Source organism: Babylonia areolata, chromosome 11 (genome assembly GCF_041734735.1).
Source record: "Babylonia areolata isolate BAREFJ2019XMU chromosome 11, ASM4173473v1, whole genome shotgun sequence".
NCBI classification, from domain to species: Eukaryota; Metazoa; Mollusca; class Gastropoda; order Neogastropoda; family Buccinidae; genus Babylonia; species Babylonia areolata.
Genome location: NC_134886.1, coordinates 32,003,983 through 32,022,536, shown reverse-complemented (window position 1 = coordinate 32,022,536; position 18,554 = coordinate 32,003,983). Strand labels below are relative to the sequence as shown.

At 40.9% G+C, this 18,554-nt stretch overlaps 1 protein-coding gene across 3 annotated transcripts in view; it reads left to right on the top strand.

Annotated features, from left to right (window-relative positions):
- The first annotated feature begins 488 nt into the window (after window positions 1–488).
- LOC143287658 (condensin complex subunit 1-like) overlaps window positions 489–18,554 on the top strand; it is a 62,808-nt gene continuing 44,742 nt past the window's right edge. For 2 of the 3 annotated variants that reach the window (XM_076595811.1, XM_076595809.1), the window contains exons 1-8: window positions 489–686; window positions 5,138–5,278; window positions 6,638–6,710; window positions 7,053–7,111; window positions 11,250–11,422; window positions 12,650–12,798; window positions 13,471–13,598; window positions 14,813–14,936. In XM_076595811.1, the coding sequence (XP_076451926.1) occupies window positions 677–686; window positions 5,138–5,278; window positions 6,638–6,710; window positions 7,053–7,111; window positions 11,250–11,422; window positions 12,650–12,798; window positions 13,471–13,598; window positions 14,813–14,936 (857 nt within the window). In that variant the 5' untranslated portion in view covers window positions 489–676. Of the gene's footprint in view, window positions 687–2,845; window positions 2,906–5,137; window positions 5,279–6,637; window positions 6,711–7,052; window positions 7,112–11,249; window positions 11,423–12,649; window positions 12,799–13,470; window positions 13,599–14,812; window positions 14,937–18,554 lie in introns of those variants that run through there. The other variant, XM_076595812.1, reaches the window with a different exon arrangement.

Genomic DNA, 18,554 nt, shown 5'->3' with positions numbered 1-18,554 from the left:
TTGGCACAGCTCGTGTGCAGTTCCGAGTTTCCGGTGTTCGATCCATGTCGCACCTGGTGGGTTAAGGGTGGAGATTTTTCGGATCTCCCAGGTCAACATATGTGCAGACCCGCTAATGCCTGAGCCCCCTTCGTGTGTACACGCACAAGATCAAATACGCATGTTAAAGATCCTGTAATCCATGTCAGCATTCAGTGGTTTATGGAAACTAGAACACCCCCACCATGCACACCCGGAAAACAGTATGGCTGCGTACATGGCACGCTAAATAAACTAAATGATCATACAAGTAGAATGTTATATGTTTGAGTGTGTGCATAACTGAAACTTGACTGAATGGAAAACTGAACCACTGGGCTAAAGTGTGCTGGTCCACACAGCAGTCAACACAGATCAAGGCGACACGGCCAACTACAACAAACCAAAGCTAACAACAGCCACAGGCTTACAACACAAGACTGGCAGAAAATTACATGACTCACATGCTGAAGAAGAACTGGAAGAGGAACTAACTCTGCATCTTCACAACATCAAATTCGATCTCTGCAGTCTGCCAGAGGTGAAGCCCTCATCACCCTACAAGTCAAACTGGACTCTTTCAGGCACACACAGCCTCACCCCGAAGGCCAACACTGGGGCACAAGGGGACATCCTACCACTCCAACTTTTCCATGACATGTTCACAGGTAAATGAAGTCACCTGAATAACTTCCGAGAGGGGAAACTTGATGAAATGATTAGTTGTTTTCTTTCCTTTTCTATATGAGATGGTAAGGTGTGTGATCACCTACTCGATCCCTGGTGGGAACGAGGTAATTGATAGAGCAAGAACTGAAATGGTTTAAATATTGAATAAAATTGAATCATATATAGTTAAATAAACAAAAAGAGGGAATTCAGAGTTTGTTAAGACTGAGGACTGAGTCAGTGAAAATGTGTATGAATGTTTGAATTTTACTCAGTAGTGAATAAGAGTGAATCGAACACGTGATCTTCTGACAAGAACATATATTACTCGGGATATAGTTGACACTTTTTCCTCAGCGCCTCAGGTGAATCTCACTTTAGTTCTTTCAGCATAGCTGTGACGCTACTGATGATGTCACGTCATTTGTAGCAATTGGTGACATAATTGCTGGGACTGATGCTCTCCTTTGAATGGCCTCTTACTTCTCAGTCATATCCTTGCTGTGAAGATACCCGACTGCGCAGAAAAACTCAAAATGAGGACGCACTGGGGTGTGATTGGCGTTCGACCGTTTTCATTTCTCTCAGTGCTTGCGGTTTCAGTTGAAATTTCGCCGAAAGAATCATATCATATTGTTGGCCTTCATTGTGATTTCATCCACATGGGAGTTCCAGCTCTGTTCTTCATTGAGGTCAACTCCAAAGTAGGTAGCCGATGATGTTTTGGCCCTCTATAGATGGTAATCAAAGGTCACAGGCTTCAGTCCTATCGCGACCGTGACGGAGTAAGTTAGGATCTTACTTTTTTTGTGGGTGGAACTGCACTCCCCAACTGAGTTTCTTTCCATTTGGCTAGAGTGGTCAGATCCTCTTGGAGTAGTTTGCAGTCGTTATTCAATTGTGACAAGTTTTTCAACAGACTATACTTGTACTTGTATATTGCGGTGTTGAAGGCCTAACCGGCCTGTTCACCGATCCAGAAAATAACTCCCACTTATTATGCAGCATGCGTGGCATATTAATGGTGACAGGCTGGGTCGTACAGTGTAGGCAGGCTCTTCCAATGCGTGTCCAGTCTGTTTTTAAAGGCGTTTACTGATGGGGCAGTCACCACACTATCAGGGAGGCCATTCCATACAGTGACGACTCTCTGGGAAAAATACCCAGCACGCAAGCTCAGCCTGCAATGACCCGTCATCTACAAACAAACTGCATGGTTCTTGACTTGAGCTGGTCTGCGTGGACTGAGGTCATTTATACTAATATAAGAATGATGCGGGGGACTAAAAAAGAATAGAATAACAATGACAATAATAATAAATAAATGTAAATAAACACACGGACACATACATACGCACAACAGGTATGCAACAAATATGCAGTCTCACAGATATATGAAAACACAAATAATAATTCACACAGGCCCAACACTAGCTTCTTTATCTGTTTGCTTTCTTGTCTTTTATTTCATTTTTACATTATTTATCTAATTCATCTATTAATCAATTTGATGATTAATCCACATGTGTAATTAAACCACATTTTCAAGGCCTGTCTAAGGGCGTTAGAATACGTTGTTGGTCAGTCATCTGCTGAGTACGTGTGGTGTAGCGTATATGGATTTTAAAAAAATGTCCAAACACTGTGCCGCCGCCTTGAGTAACTGAACTGAACTTGTGGGGGTTTAGAACAGTACCATGTGGCACTCCACTGATGGCAACACCCAGGTCATCAAAACAGTGTTTTCCTCGCTGCTGTACTCGGTTCTAACAATATGACTGCCCGATTCTGGGTAACCCCCCCTGGAATCCACGTCAAGCCGCCAAGCTGCATCATCTAACCCTTGGTTGGGATAGATAAGACAAGTAACGAGAAAATCTTGGGACAATCGCTAATTTTCATATCTACACGATACTGATTTTAATTCAGCATTTGCAGTGCGCACACACGAGGAGTTTTTGATTCACTGAGTGGGAACAAAACAGCATGCTTAACTTAGGCAGCTCTGCCAGCCAATCTAAAAATCAGACCAGTGGGCTCTATCTCGTCAACCATTCTCTTTGAGCCCAATCAAAGGGCCTTAATCAAGCACACCGCAGTATTACCGAGCAGAATTTTTTCTTGGTTGTGATTGGTTGTTGCTCGACAGTTTTGAACAGGCGCGGCCTTTTTTGAAGAAAGTTGCTTTTGTTGTTTCGATAAAAGTATTGGAGAGTTGGTAAGGTTATACAGTATTACTCGGTACTTGTATTGCATGTAAAAATGTCATATTCTCTTGTTATTAAGGCCTCTCATTCACTGTGTGTGTGTGGAAGCCCTATGATGTGTAATTTGTATTTTTCGCCTCGCAGTCGGCGAATGATCCAAGGCTTTTCTGACAAAGCTTTCCGGTTTTGGCGTATTTGGTTTTCATATTTCATTTTCTTATCAGATTCATAATCATGCAGATTTGCACTTTACTGCTACTCTAGTAATGATTTGGTAGAAAACGTAAGGTTAATGGGACTTGGAGAAGGTCGCACACGCGCTTGTGTACTTCGTGTGTTTGTGTATGTCACTGTGTGTGTGTGTGTGTGTGTGTGTTCACACCGTGTGAACACTACTCATTCCGTCTTGAGGGGAAAATTGTGGATTTTGCCTGTCTGTGTGTGTGTGTGTGTGTGTGTGTGAAAATTTGTGTGTCAAGAGATTTTTATTCCCAAAATTCCTCGCGGGGGCACATGGAAAGAAAAACAACAAACACCGCCCCCCCCCCCTCTCCCAAAACAACAAAATGGTTAAAATGCAAACAATACATGGTGACAATGCATATGGTAATGTTACACAGCAGTACATGAATCATGACGGACTTGTAATTAAGTAAATGAAACAATGCTGTGTTTGGATTATTATCTGAACACAAAAACGCCCAGTATAAAATAATACAAACTGCATGAACAATAACCAACCCAGAGTGTATTGAAATCTAGTCAAGCAAAAAGTAATTTTTCAAAAATGTTGCATGATAATTTTTATAAAATTAGACAGTTTCAATAAAGCTGACTTATTCTTTGTCAAAAAGCAATTGCGAGAACTTCATAGTGTTCAAGTTTCTCTTGTGATATGGCTTTAACAAATGTTTTCTATGATGGCAGAAAAAAACTCATTGAGATATGTAATGGAACTCATCACCAAGATCATTTATATCACATTTTGTGCACAATCTTTCATTTCTTTCAGTTCCATGAATTCGTCCTGTCTTTATAGGCAATTGATAGTTCAATGTTCTATATCTTAATGTATACCCATATAAATGTTCTGGTCAGTGTGTGTGTATGCATTACATTGCTATCTAGGGAAAAGGTAAAACCTGAGAAAAAGAGAGAGAAACAGAGAGAGAGAGTGTGTGTGTGCATTATTATGTACGGTTTTGTACATGAATGCCTGCATCAGTACATGATTCAAGACATAACATAAATATATGATTGTGATTTGATGACTTTGCAGCATAAAACTCACTTCCCCTCCCCCATGATGCTTCTAGATCTATAGATCTATACTGAGTATTATTACAAATGTGTGTGTATGTGTGTGTGCAGACAAATATAAACATGCACAGACACACAGTGACACACACACACATACACACACACACACATTGAAATTTGACTACTGAAACAATAAATTACATGCCAGTGCTTTGGTTTGAACTGTGATGCATGCACATTGTGTGTGTGTGTGTGTGTGTGTGTGTGTGTGTGTGTGTGTGTGTGTATTTAAAATAAACAAAGTTGAAAACCAACACCTCTTTTGTTAAACAAAAAAATAAAAATCTGAATTTTTGCTGCCACCTGGCAGCTTGGTCACAGACTACACTTATATATATATATATATCTCTTTCTTTCTTTCTTTGCATGTAAAGTGTGTGTGTGTGTGTGCATTTTAGATATTATTGTTTAATGTAATTCTACATTTAGAGGATTCGATTCGAGTTATTTAACAACAAAAAGAAAATTATGAAATGGAGAATAATGAAAATAAAACAAAGGTAGAATAAGAAGTGCTAGAAACTAAGAAAGTTAGCAATAGGTATTATGACAGCAAAACATAAACAATTGAAAAAACATCCATTGCTCTGGGAATAGCTGAATAAGTGAGAACTGTACATCAAAATGTTGGTTATCATAATAATATTTTATGCAGGTAAACATTTTTTATGGAGAAGTGAGGGGAGGTAAATATTTGTTCATCTATGTGAATGTATACTGCGTGTATGCATGTTTGTGCCGTGTGTGTGTGTGTGTGTGTGCATACATGTGCTTGCACTTGGAAAGTAACGATTCAAATGAATTTACACAGTAGCTCTTGTGTAGGATTAAGAAAAAAAAAATCATTGATTTCAACACTTTAATGTGATTATTTTTCATGCAGTTTGAGTATGAACAAATTTCAAACATTTTAATTTCTACAGGTGTTGACGATTCAGAGAACAACATGACTTGTGAGTTCCTGATCCCGGTGTCACGGGATGACCTGCTGAGAAAAACCTCTGTGAACCAGTACACTGTTGAAGAGGTGCACAGCCGTAGCCGTATCCCAGCTGCTGTGCAAGGTGATTATGACTATGGGGAAAACACACACACATAATGATGCATTCATGTGATAATATTGATATTTATTTTCGCATGTGTGTGTGTATACATGTGTGTATGTGTTGTCTGCATTTGTTTCTGTCTCATTATTTGTGTGTGTGTTTGTTGTGGGTATGGAAATTTTTACACACCCCACATAAAGTTCATTCATTCATTTGTTATTATCATTATTGTTATTAACTAATTGATTGGTTCTTATTCAGTAAGTTTACCCATTTATTTCCTTTTTTTTTCTTCTCAAACTCACAATTCACAGACTTGCAGCTGTGTAAGCACATTTACATGCAATGCTCAAGCTGACACTCATACATTTTCTTATACTTATAGTTAGAAATATTGGTAATGTATGCACTTGTGCATACACACATTGTATACACATATACACTAACACACGCCCCCCTTAGCCCCCCCCCCCCCCCCAAACACACACACAATGACACATACATAGTCTCTCATTTATTCACACACATACCCACATAAAAATACAAATGTACACATAACTACTTATTTCTTTCTATCATACACATGCTGGCTTTTCCACTGAATCACATTCAGTTCACAGTCACACACATGCATGCACATGCATTATAAATGTGCACACACCTCACAACATGTCTGCATATATGTACACAAATACACATGTTAATGTTTGCACACAACCTGTAGATATTTCAATTTACATCGTTGTTAACTTGATAAAATGTGGTAATATTTTCTTCACATTCAAAATGTCACAGGACTTTGTTTTAAGTTGATGATTGGGTTGAAGTTAAAGCTCATAATATTCCCAATTTTATGTTATTCAGGATAACATTTATTACTCAGTAAATTTAATATCTGACACTCACCTTCTCCGTATCCCGCGCTTTAATACCAAGACCGCGGGCCAACGCTCATTCTCTTTCCAGGCCCCGTGGAATAAACTCCCTCTTTCCCTTCGCAGTTTGGTTTCTCTGTCATCCTTCAAATCTTCTCTTAAAACTACTCGTTTCACATCCTGATTAACATCTCTGTTTCATTCCTCTCCAGTTTGTGTGTCCCTTCTGCGTGTACGTCTGTTGTAAGAGAATGGCAAAATCGTGGTGGAAGTGGTGACTGTCCCTTGATGCCTGTGCTGTTTCATCCCAGCGTACTTGTCCTATACGTATTTTTGTTTTTGTGAGCGCTTAGGGCTTTGGTAAGATTAGGCGCCATAAATGCCCATTATTATTATTATTATTAACATCTGTATTGGATCAGTAGATAAGAACTGAACTGTCAGATACGGCCATGAAACTTTGTGGACACAATATTAACAACCATTTTTTCCTGTGTCACAGAATTCAAGCAAGCATGCCGGAACAAGCCTTTTGCTGCTGTGGATCACTTTGACACTGTCTTCAGTGTGCTTGTGTAAGTTTGAAATCCATTTCATTTGTTGATAACCTTTTTTTCTTTCTTTCTTTTTTTCCAATAGAAATGTAATGAAAGTGCATATTGATGTAAACAGAACCTTTTCTTTCTTTCTGTTATACACACTCCTGTTTACTTTCATGATTGGCCTACATTCACATGGGTATGCACATGTGCACTGTTATAAGTCATGCTCACAAACACCTATCCATACACATGTAAACACATGCACACACATGCACACAAAGATGTAAATTGAAAACAGTAACATCTGGAGTCGAGGTTAGACTGTAGAGTATATTCCTACACATTCATACACATGGTCCATGTTTTTGTTTACAGTGTACGACGAGATCTGGACAATGAACTTGTGGAGGAGGCATGGCTTGCTCTTTTGAGAGGTGGGTCTACAAAATGAATCATGATTTTCTTTTTTTCTTCTTCTTTTTTTTTTTTTTTTTTAGCAATTTTAGTAAAGAAAATGTTCACATGTTAAAAAAAAAGAAAAGAAAAACATAAAATGGCCTGTTGATGTAAGTTATGAAAAGTCTTAAAGAAGGTGATTCAGGTTTGTGGTTTGCAAAGCTTTTAATTTTGTCTCTTATCACTGATAGCAGTAACATCGTTTCACATGTTTTTTCTCAGTCACTTCACTCACTCCAGACAAATATTCTCCCTTGCTTTTCCCTACAGATGACCCATTTGTTAGGGTTAGGAAAAAAATCACAAAAAATACAAAACACAAAGTAACTGAATGAAACTCACTGTACTTGACCCACTGACCCCTCTCCTCACGTAGTGTGTACGGCCAGGCCCCTCCCTCTCTTCACAGCCCTCAGAAGCTGAGTCACTGTCAGTACCTTCTTGCTGGTAGCTTTTTTCACTGCAGATACTTTATTCAACGTCTTCATCATCCTCATCAATGTCGAAATCTTCAGTTTAAAGCATTTCAATCACTTCAGCAGCAGTAAAAAGCCACTGTCGTGATCTAGTTTGCTCCAAAAATTTCCACTTGGATGGCCTGCGATGCCATTTTTGATATGTATGCAGATTAGCTTGTCATGTGGGGTGTTGAGGTCAACGGCTGGCCATCGAGTGTACAGTTACGGAACCTCGTGTAGAAACTTTACATTCGACCCTTGACATGTTCACAATGCCTGGTGTAGCTGCGATTTTTATGCTACCCCATGAGGAAAGTATGGAAAAAATTTTAATTGTTGAAACCGCTATAGCGTTCCATCAGTCCGGAACGCTGCTTTAAGTCAGGAACGCTATAGCGTTCCATTGTCCAAAGTGAATTAAGAGAATGCACAGTTGTTGATTATTAAGCCTCAGTTTAGACTAAAGTATGAAAAAAAGGAAAAGAGAATGATCTTATGATCATTTGATTTCAAAGCTGGAATTAGTCATCTAGCTCTCAATTTCCTAAGCTTCCTCTACTTCTCTTTCCATATATGTGCTCCTGGATGAATCGCAGTGGTCTTTTCCTGTTAGATATGAACTTTTGTCACTGATTTTTTAGGATGAATTGTGAATGTGTATCATATGTATGCATATATACATTGTTTAGTATGTATAAGGATTTGATTCTGTTAGCTGAGAGAAATCCCATCAGTGTGTCTCACTCCAACCGTTAAATGCACATTACCCCCCTCACCCCATCATAAATATACATATTATCTATATGTGCACACATCCATGCACATGACATGGTCATGCCCATCTGCTTTACATTCCCACTGATAGGCACATATAATGCAACACATGAAGGCACACACTTGTGTCTGTACAATTCAGAATGCATGAAAATAGGGTGTGCATGCACACGCACACACACTATTTTGTCACACATGCACTTGCATGTAGCAACTCGACAATTGAAATAAAACTAAATTCAGACATTTCCAACAACTAAGGCCATGGATGGGGAGGTATTTCATATTATGTCTATGAATTTCCATTTTGGCTTTTGGGGAAATTTTTCTCATCCTATATTGTTTCACTTTAGTACTAACAAATAAGATAAACTCTTTGGTAAAGTGGCCAGTGTACCCCACCCACAAACTTTTTCAATATATAATAAACTTTGGTCATTCCCACCTTTGTAAAGGGCTGTGTTGTTATGACTGTTCTCTTCTTCTTCTGCATTCAAGGGCTGCATCTCCCAAGTTCACTTGTATGTACACAAGTGGGCTTTTACGTGTATGACTGTTTTTACCCCGCCATGTCAGCAGCCATACTCCGTTTTCGGGGGTATGACTGTTCATTCTGATGTGATGTCTGTGACTTTTTCTTCTATTTTTTTCTTCTCCCTCAAATCTATGAAGAGTCATTGGGGCAGTCTTCACCAGATTCCACCAGGTGTGTCAGTTGTGTCAAAGCCAGGGTCTCCTTTTTCTGTCCACCCTGCAATGTTGTCAGTCCATAATGTTTTCAGCCTTACCGTCCATTTCCCTCCCTCAACAGTTTCTTGGAGGATTGTTTTAGCAAGGCCATAGGACTGTTATGTCGACAAACCAGTGGAACTTTTTTTTCATATCCGACGTCAGCAGATCTTCATAAGGTCCAGTGTGCTGCTGGATGGTTTGGTGCACTTGTTCATTGGTGCTGTTGTTGTTGTATCTGATGTTTAGTATCTTGCGAAAACACTTCATTGCCTGGTTGTGCAGTGTGCAGATTGTTGGTGCACTTGTTCATTGGTGCTGTTGTCATTGTATCTGATGTTTAGTATCTTGCAATAACACTTCATTTCCTCATTGTGCAGTGTGCAGATTGTTGGTGCACTTCTTCATTGGTGCTGTTGTCATTGTATCCAGGCGTCAGAATGATCCATGGATCTGCTAATTTCAGAGTATTGGGGGACTGGATGGAGTGATGGCCTAGAGGTAATGCGTCTGCCTAGGAAGCAAGAGAATCTGAGCATTCTGGTTCGAATCCCAGCAGAGTCACCAGTATTTTCTCCCCCTCCACTAGACCTTGAGTGGTGGTCTGGATGCTAGTCATTTGGATGAGACGATAAACTGAGGTCCCGTGTGCAGCATGCACTTAGCACACATAAAATAACCCACAGCAACAAAAGGGTTGTCCCTGGCAAAATTCTGTAGAAAAATCCACTTCGGTAGGAAAACATAAAAAAAATGCATGCAGGAAAAAATACAAAAAAATGGGTGGTGCTCTCAGTGTAGTGACATGCTCTTCTAGGGGAGAGCAGCCCGAATTTCGCAGAGAAATCTGTTATGACGAAAAGAGTAATACAGTACAATACTGCCATTATTTTTGTGGAGTGCGATCTCTTGTTCTGTTTCTGTACATATTGGTATTCTTAAACGGCTCAATCTGTTCTTGTGCACTTCCTGCAAACAAGCGTTGGCACCATTTTTATCAGTATTTAATCGCTATAATATCTTCCATCATCTGTTGAGATTTGGACGCGTGTAATGACAGTGGTTGCAGCAATGAATGGCAGTGCTGGAAAATACTCACTTTTGGTGAAAAGGGTAAAGAGGAGAAGGAGCGCTATGGCCTGTGGATTTTAACCCATTAGAATGAGTAAAATGCTTCCAGGAAAGGCCTGTAAATACTCTGATTTTAAATTTCTATTCAGCCCCCATTGAGGCATAGGTGGCTTCTAGACCCCCTGCCTTCTTCAGAGGATTGGACTCAAGGGCATTTTGATGCCTGTATGCTGATGTTTAGTACCTTACAATAACACAGAGATGCCAACTGTTACGATTTTGCCATGTTTTATTGCGCTCGATCACAGTTTGTTCTGATGTTATGCCAGTGTCAAAATTGTTCTGACGAGTTTATTTTCGATTACATAACATGGTCACATGCTTTCCTTTCCTGACATTACCCAGATGCTCTAGACTTATCAATCACGAGGCCAGGGGAGTCACTGCTAACCTTGGTCTCATGTGATGATGCTCAGCTAATCGCATGTGTGTTTACATTGAAACAGTATTGAGCGGACCAATCAGCTTAATCGTTTGTCCAAACAAGAGAGAACGTGGCTAAATCAAGTTGTGTCTTGGTCAAACACTGTCTGTGCTGGTTTGCTGATGTGGCTTGAAGTCCGAGTGTTCCATCCAAATTCTAAATGTTCCTACCAAATTTCCTAAATACACTTGACAGGGGTTGGCATCTCTGTGTATACTGATGTTCAGTATCTTGCAACACCTCATTTCCTGGTTGTGCACTGTGCAAACTGCTCCTGTCTGCACTGTTGGCGGTGCTGGAGGATGCAATAACAGCTTATTTCCTGGTTGTGCTGTGTGCAGTTTGTTGGTGTTTATTGGTGCTGTTGTCATTGTATCTGATGTTTAGTATCTTGCAGTAACAGTTCATTTCCTTGTTGTGCAGTGTGCAGATTGTTGGTGTTCATTTGTGCTGTGATCATTGCATCTGATGTTTAGTAGCTCATTTCCCGGTTGTGCGGTGTGCAGATTGTTGGTGCACTTGTTCATTAGTGCTCACCGTGCTGTGATCATTGTATCTGATGTTTAGTATCTTGCAATAACAGCTGATTTCCTTGTGCAGTGTGCAAACTGCTCCAGTCTGCACTGTCGGCGGTGCTGGAGGATGTGGACATTCCGGCGGAGTCGCGGCAGCGGCACATGATGGCGGTGAAGATGACCCTGTACCTCCTGTGTCAGTTCATCGAGATGTGGGAAGCAGAGGCGTGTCAGGCCAACCCCATCATGGTGAAGAAGGTCAGTCTGTGGAACAGAGATTTTTTTCAATGTTTTGGTTTGTTTTGTTTGCTGTTTTTCTTGGCCTGTATGAATATGTATAACAAATACTGAAATAGTAAAGTGTGGAAACTCTCCATTCACAAGGTATGCAATTTCAAGTCAGTGCTGCAAATAGTAAAGTGTGGTAACTCTCTCCATTTACGAGGTACACAACTTCAAGTCAATGCTGCTGATGCTGCCAACTCAGCTAGTGGACAGGTAAATAAAACGTACATTGGAAAAAACCCAGGCACTTCCTCAAAAAGGAAGCGCCGGGCCTGTCCCTATACCAGTCATTTGACATGTGCACACAGCAGCAATGACAAGAAATATGCAAACAGAAACTAGCTTTTATTCGATATGTATATATTGTATACATACAATCCCTGTATGTTAGATACTTTCAGCAATAGCTATATCAGATTTTTTTTTAAAGTCAGTCAGTGAAACATTATCAGTATGCAAGTTTGGTTCAGAAATTTTATTTAAAAAAAAAGATGGCATGCCTCTGTGTTTATTAACATTTTTTCTATAAAAAAAAAAGACTCAAATATGTTAAAGCTTTCAGTTATGACTCTCTTTACCGAAAAACCCAAAAGCATTGTTTCTGTCAATGACTGATAAAGCACAGCAGAAAAATGTTCGCCTGAAATCTAAGTTTAAAGCAAAATGATTATAAAAAAAAGAAAAAAAAGAAAGATCTTGGAAGAATCCTTCCAACTGAAATTGTGGTTCTCACCTATGTAGCAGACGATGATTCATTCAAGGGATTAAGCCAGCACACAAAATACAGTGTCTTTCATCTACAATGTTTATGGGCTTTTGGGTTTTAAAAGTTTTTAAAGGGGTTTTCATTTTTGTGATTAGAAACCTGTATGAACCCTGATAATGGACACTTACAAACATTTTTTAAACGATTTTATGTTATTTTTGTTTTGTTTTTATGTGTCATGGTACCTATCAATACACCCTTCTTCATTTTCCTTGTGATTCTCAGCCATAACAAATGTGCTGGAAAATGGTTTCTTGAGGATTATGACTATGTCAGCGTATAATGAAAGCATTTATTAACAGGAAAGAAACAGAAACATCTGGAGAGACACCACACACACACACACACACACACACACACACACACACACACACACACACACACGCACACACACGAGAGAGAGAGAGAGAGATAGTGCATGTTGACTGTGACAGGGTCGTGGGAGGGCGGCGAAGCAGCAGACAAAGAGTGGGATGGACTGGGACAGGGAGAGGGAGGAGGGGGTGCAGACGCTGGTGCACATGCTGCAGCTCCACCTCCACAAGCTGTGGGATCCCCCCATCCCCGAGGAGGACTTTGTCAGGTCAGAACTAGAGGAATTAATTATAATAATAATGATGATAATGTGCACTTATTTGTATGGCTATGAGGCGCCGTGGCAGAATTAGTCGTCTTCTTGTTTGTGACCTCCCCCAGTCCCTCAGGAGGACTTTGTCAGGTCAGAACTAGAGGAATTAATCATAATAATAAGGATAATTTACACTTATTTGTATGACTATGAGGCGCCGTTGCAGAGTTACTCTTCTTCACGTTCATCAGATGGATGCCCCAGTCTCCACGATGAAGGCAGCTGTACACTGCAGGTCCTCCACACACCCTGTGCGTGAATAAAGCTGTACTTGTACCTAATTATCTTTACCGTGTTTCTTTTCAGGAATCAGATTCAACAATGTTTTGAACCCAGATAAGGCCATGTGCGGTCAGGTGGTCGTGGGCAGTAGGCAACAATGACTATGATTATTGTATTGTATTACTTTTTTCTCACAACAGAATTCTCTGTGTGAAAAATGTGCTGCTCTCCATAGGGAAAAAGAAAGCACATTGTCATAGTGCAGTGCCACCCTTTTCTTCTTTTCTTTTTTCTGTCTGTAAGTGTTTTTGTTTTACTTCGAAAGTGGAATTTTCTACTGAACTCTCTTGAAGCTGTGGGTTGTTTCATATGCAATAATGATAATGATGGTGATTGTCACGACAGCATGGTGTCTTCCTGCCTGTACAAACTGCTGGAGAACCCTTCCGTGGCCAGTGCCCGCTGCAAGGAAACGCGGGACGCCATCTGTCACGGGATCGGTGCTCTGGTCAAACGTTACAACCACGCTTTGAGTGAGTGAAGCTTTGTGAATGGGGTGGTTTTGTTAAGTGTTACAGTAACGCTTTGAGTGAGTGAAGCTTTGTGAATGGGGTGGTTTTGTTAAGTGTTACAGTAACGCTCTGAGTGAGTGAAGCTTTGTGAATGGGGTGGTTTTGTTAAGTGTTACAGTAACGCTTTGAGTGAGTGAAGCTTTGTGAATGGGGTGGTTGTGTTAAATGTTACAGTAACGCTTTGAGTGAGTGAAGCTTTGTGAATGGGGTGGTTTTGTTAAATGTTACAGTAACGCTCTGAGTGAGTGAAGCTTTGTGAATGGGGTGGTTTTGTTAAATGTTACAGTAACACTTTGAGTGAGTGAAGCTTTGTGAATGGGGTGGTTTTGTTAAATGTTACAGTAACGCTTTGAGTGAGTGAAGCTTTGTGAATGGGGTGGTTTTGTTAAATGTTACAGTAACGCTCTGAGTGAGTGAAGCTTTGTGAATGGGGTGGTTTTGTTAAGTGTTACAGTAACGCTCTGAGTGAGTGAAGCTTTGTGAATGGGGTGATGGGGCTGGTTTTGTTAAATGTTACAGTCTTGCTCTGAGTGTGGGTTTTGTTAAATGTTATAGTAACGCTCTGGAGTGTGAAGCTATGTGAATGGGGTTTTGTTAAATGTTAGTCTTGCTCTTAATGAGTGAAATTTTGTGAATGGGGTGGGTGGGGGTGGGGGGTTAAATGGGAGTTTAATTAAACATTACAGAAGCAAAATATGGGAGAAGATTTGTGAATTGTATTTCTTTTGTCAAACTTTACACTTGTGTTGCCAAATGGTTAAAGCTTCTTTCTTTTTTTTTGGGGGGGGGGGGGGATGGGGGGGGGGGGGGGGGGCGAAGGGGATGCAGGGGTGGTGGAGTGGGGGTGGGGGGTACTTTATACTGGGGGGGGGGGGTTGTGGGGGATTGCTGGATTGAATATGAATTTGGTTCTCTGAATGTGTTTTTGGGGACAAGTAGCCTTTTCTGTTTTATCAAAAATGTGAGATAAGTTGCCAAGAAAGTGCTGCTGTACATGTCAGTGAATACACAATATCAATATGAAATAAACTTTTTGTTGTTCTTTTGAAGAAAAAAAAAGAGAACTTTTTAAAATATTCATTTAAATTGGTTTGCTCTTGTTCACTCAGTTGATTGATTGACTGATTTTTTGTTCATTGGGGATGAGAACGATATGTTTGCTTTGTGTGCCACAGGCGCCAGTCTGAAGATTGCCCAGATGCTGAAGCATTTTGAACATCTGGTGTCCCCTATGGCTCAGCTGGTGGAGGTGATTGTCAACAACTACGGCAACAAGAGTGTGGTGGGGGATATCATGAGGTGGGGCTTTTGGCCTTGGATCTTTCTCTTTTTTTTTTTTTAACTTTTGTTTTAATGACATTTTATCATTTCATCATAATACAATGGACTTACAGAAAAGAAGAAAAAGTGTATGCTGACATATATATAAAACATACAAGAAAGCAAAATAAAGTGGGTTTTTTTGTTTTGTTTTTTCATATAGAAAAGAACACAGACATACATATATACACACACACTTACACTTACACTTACGCACACACACACACACACACACACACAACACAACACAACACACACACACACACACACACACAACACAACACAACACAACACAACACACACACACACACACACACTTTCTCTCTCTCTCACTCACTCACTCACTCACTCTACACATAAACATGCATGCACACATGCACACAGAGCAACAAAAAAGTAACCTTTCTGTCAGTGGTAGTATGAGAAAGAGAACATTATACACTAAAAGTAAAATCATTTGTGAATGAATGTTGGCAAATGTGCACTAAGTACTAAAAATCAGAACCTGCTTGGAAGGCAAATGTGCAAGGTACAACAACATGGAAAAAAAACTATGACGAATCTAAACACTTATTTGTTGACTTGCGTTGCTTTAGCCATTTTGATTAATGAGACAATGATCCAAAAGCTTTTGGTTTCTTGTCTTGTGTGGGCTTTTGCAAGGATGGGAATCTCTCATTTTCTATTGGGTGGATAGCCCTTACAATAAGCATTTTCTTGCATTGAAAATGTAAACTGCAACCCCCCCACCCCACCCCCCGCACCACCCAAAAAAAGAAAGAAAAAAGGAATACCAAAGACCAACAGCATGTAGTAACATAGTCATCTTTATACAAAAAACATCTGCAGCTAGAGTTAAAGATATCAGTGTGTTTTACTGTAACACACACTGTACTCTTTCCAAACTTCAGAAATGTTGCAGAACATGTCAGAGTGCTTTTTGTTTTGTTGTTGTTGGTGGTCAGAGAAGAAGAGAGAAAAAAGGGAGTACATGAAAAAGAAAAAAAAAAATCATGAGATGGTAGTGGACATAATGGAAAGAGTAATACGATAGATTTAAATCAGTTCATCAATGACTGCGAAGAGTTGTGTCAAAACAAAACTCTGTAATAAGAGAAACTTCATCTCTTTTCTCTTGTGTGGAGTAAAAAGAATGATTATATATAATGTATTTATACAGTGCTAAATCTTGTGCGGAGAAAAATCAATGTGCGTTCACTCACACGCATGCATGACTGAGCCAAACGCGTGAAACACAAATTTTTAATACCTATTGTGTTTTTCATGGGCTGTGTTGTAACAGAGAGATAGGGATGGTAGACCCTGGGAATTCAGTGAGGAACACGATCAATTTAAATTAGTTAATCTATGAACATGAAGAATTGTGTCAAATCTTAAGTAACGAGAGAAGCTTCATCATCGCCATATCTCCTCTGTGTGTGTGTGTGCATGTGTGTGTGTGTGTGTGTGTGTGTATGAGATAGTGTATACATTAAAATATAATTACAATGTATACACTTTCTCAGCTTCCTGGTAACTTACTGACTACTCAGCTTTATCTCATTTACACTTTATTTTAATGTTTACACATGACGAACAATCAATTTCTATACCTATGTTTGGACAATAAACTCGTCTTGGAGTGTGATGTGTTTGTCCTTTGACAGGGAGATAGGGAGGACAGAGTGTGACGTGTTTGTCCTTTGACAGGGAGATAGGGAGGATGGAGTGTGACGTCTTTGTCCTTTGACAGGGAGATAGGGAGGACGGAGTGTGACGTCTTTGTCCTTTGACAGGGAGATAGGGAGGATGGAGTGTGACGTCTTTGTCCTTTGACAGGGAGATAGGGAGGATAGATTGTGACGTGTTTGTCCTTTGACAGGGAGATAGGGAGGACGGAGTGTGACATGTTTGTCCTTTGACAGGGAGATAGGGAGGTTGGAGTGTGACGTCTTTGTCCTTTGACACGGAGATAGGGAGGATGAAGTGTGACATCTTTGTCCTTTGACAGGGAGACAGGGAGGATAGAGTGTGACGTCTTTGTCCTTTGACAGGGAGATAGGAAGGATGGAGTGTGACGTCTTTGTCCATTGACAGGGAGATAGGGAGGACGGAGTGTGACGTCTTTGTCCTTTGACATGGAGATAGAGAGGACGGAGTGTGACGTCTTTGTCCTTTGACAGGGAGATAGGGAGGATGGAGTGTGTCATCTTTGTCCTTTGACAGGGAGATAGGGAGGATGGAGTATGACGTCTTTGTCCTTTGACAGGGAGATAGGGAGGACGGAGTGTGACGTCTTTGTCCTTTGACAGGGAGATAGGGAGGACGGAGTGTGATGTCTTTGTCCTTTGACATGGAGATAGAAAGGACGGAGTGTGACGTCTTTGTCCTTTGACAGGGAGATAGGGAGGATGGAGTGTGTCATCTTTGTCCTTTGACAGGGAGATAGGGAGGATGGAGTATGACGTCTTTGTCCTTTGACAGGGAGATAGGGAGGACGGAGTGTGACGTCTTTGTCCTTTGACAGGGAGATAGGGAGGACGGAGTGTGAAGTCTTTGTCCTTTGACAGGGAGATAGGGAGGATAGATTGTGACGTCTTTGTCCTTTGACAGGGAGATAGGGAGGACGGAGTGTGATGTGTTTGTCCTTTGACAGGGAGATAGGGAGGATGGAGTGTGGTGTCTTTGTCCTTTGACAGAGAGATAGGGAGGACGGAGTGTGGCGTCTTTGTCCTTTGACAGGGAGATAGGGAGGATGGAGTGTGATGTCTTTGTCCCTTTGACAGGGAGATAGGGAGGATGGAGTGTGATGTCTTTGTCCTTTGACAGGGAGATAGGGAGGATGGAGTGTGATGTCTTTGTCCCTTTGACAGGGAGATAGGGAGGATGGAGTGTGATGTCTTTGTCCTTTGACAGGGAGATAGGGAAGATGGAGTGTGACGTGTTTGTCCTTTGACAGGGAGATAGGGAGGATGGAGTGTGATGTCTTTGTCCTTTGACAGGGAGATAGGGAGGATGGAGTGTGATGTCTTTGTCCTTTGACAGGGAGATAGGGAGGATGGAGTGTGACGTGTTTGTCCTTTTGACAGGGAGATAGGGAGGATGGAGTGTGATGTCTTTGTCCTTTGACAGGGAGATAGGGAGGATGGAGCGTGATGTCTTTGTCCTTTGACAGGGAGATAGGGAGGATGGAGCGTGATGTCTTTGTCCTTTGACAGGGAGATAGGGAGGATGGAGTGTGACGTGTTTGTCCTTTGACAGGGAGATAGGGAGGATGGAGTGTGACGTGTTTGTCCTTTGACAGGGAGATAGGGAGGATAGATTGTGACGTCTTTGTCCTTTGACAGGGAGATAGGGAGGATAGATTGTGACGTCTTTGTCCTTTGACAGGGAGATAGGGAGGACGGAGTGTGATGTGTTTGTCCTTTGACAGGGAGATAGGGAGGATGGAGTGTGGTGTCTTTGTCCTTTGACAGGGAGATAGGGAGGACGGAGTGTGGCGTCTTTGTCCTTTGACAGGGAGATAGGGAGGATGCAGTGTGACGTGTTTGTCCTTTGACAGGGAGATAGGGAGGATGGAGTGTGATGTCTTTGTCC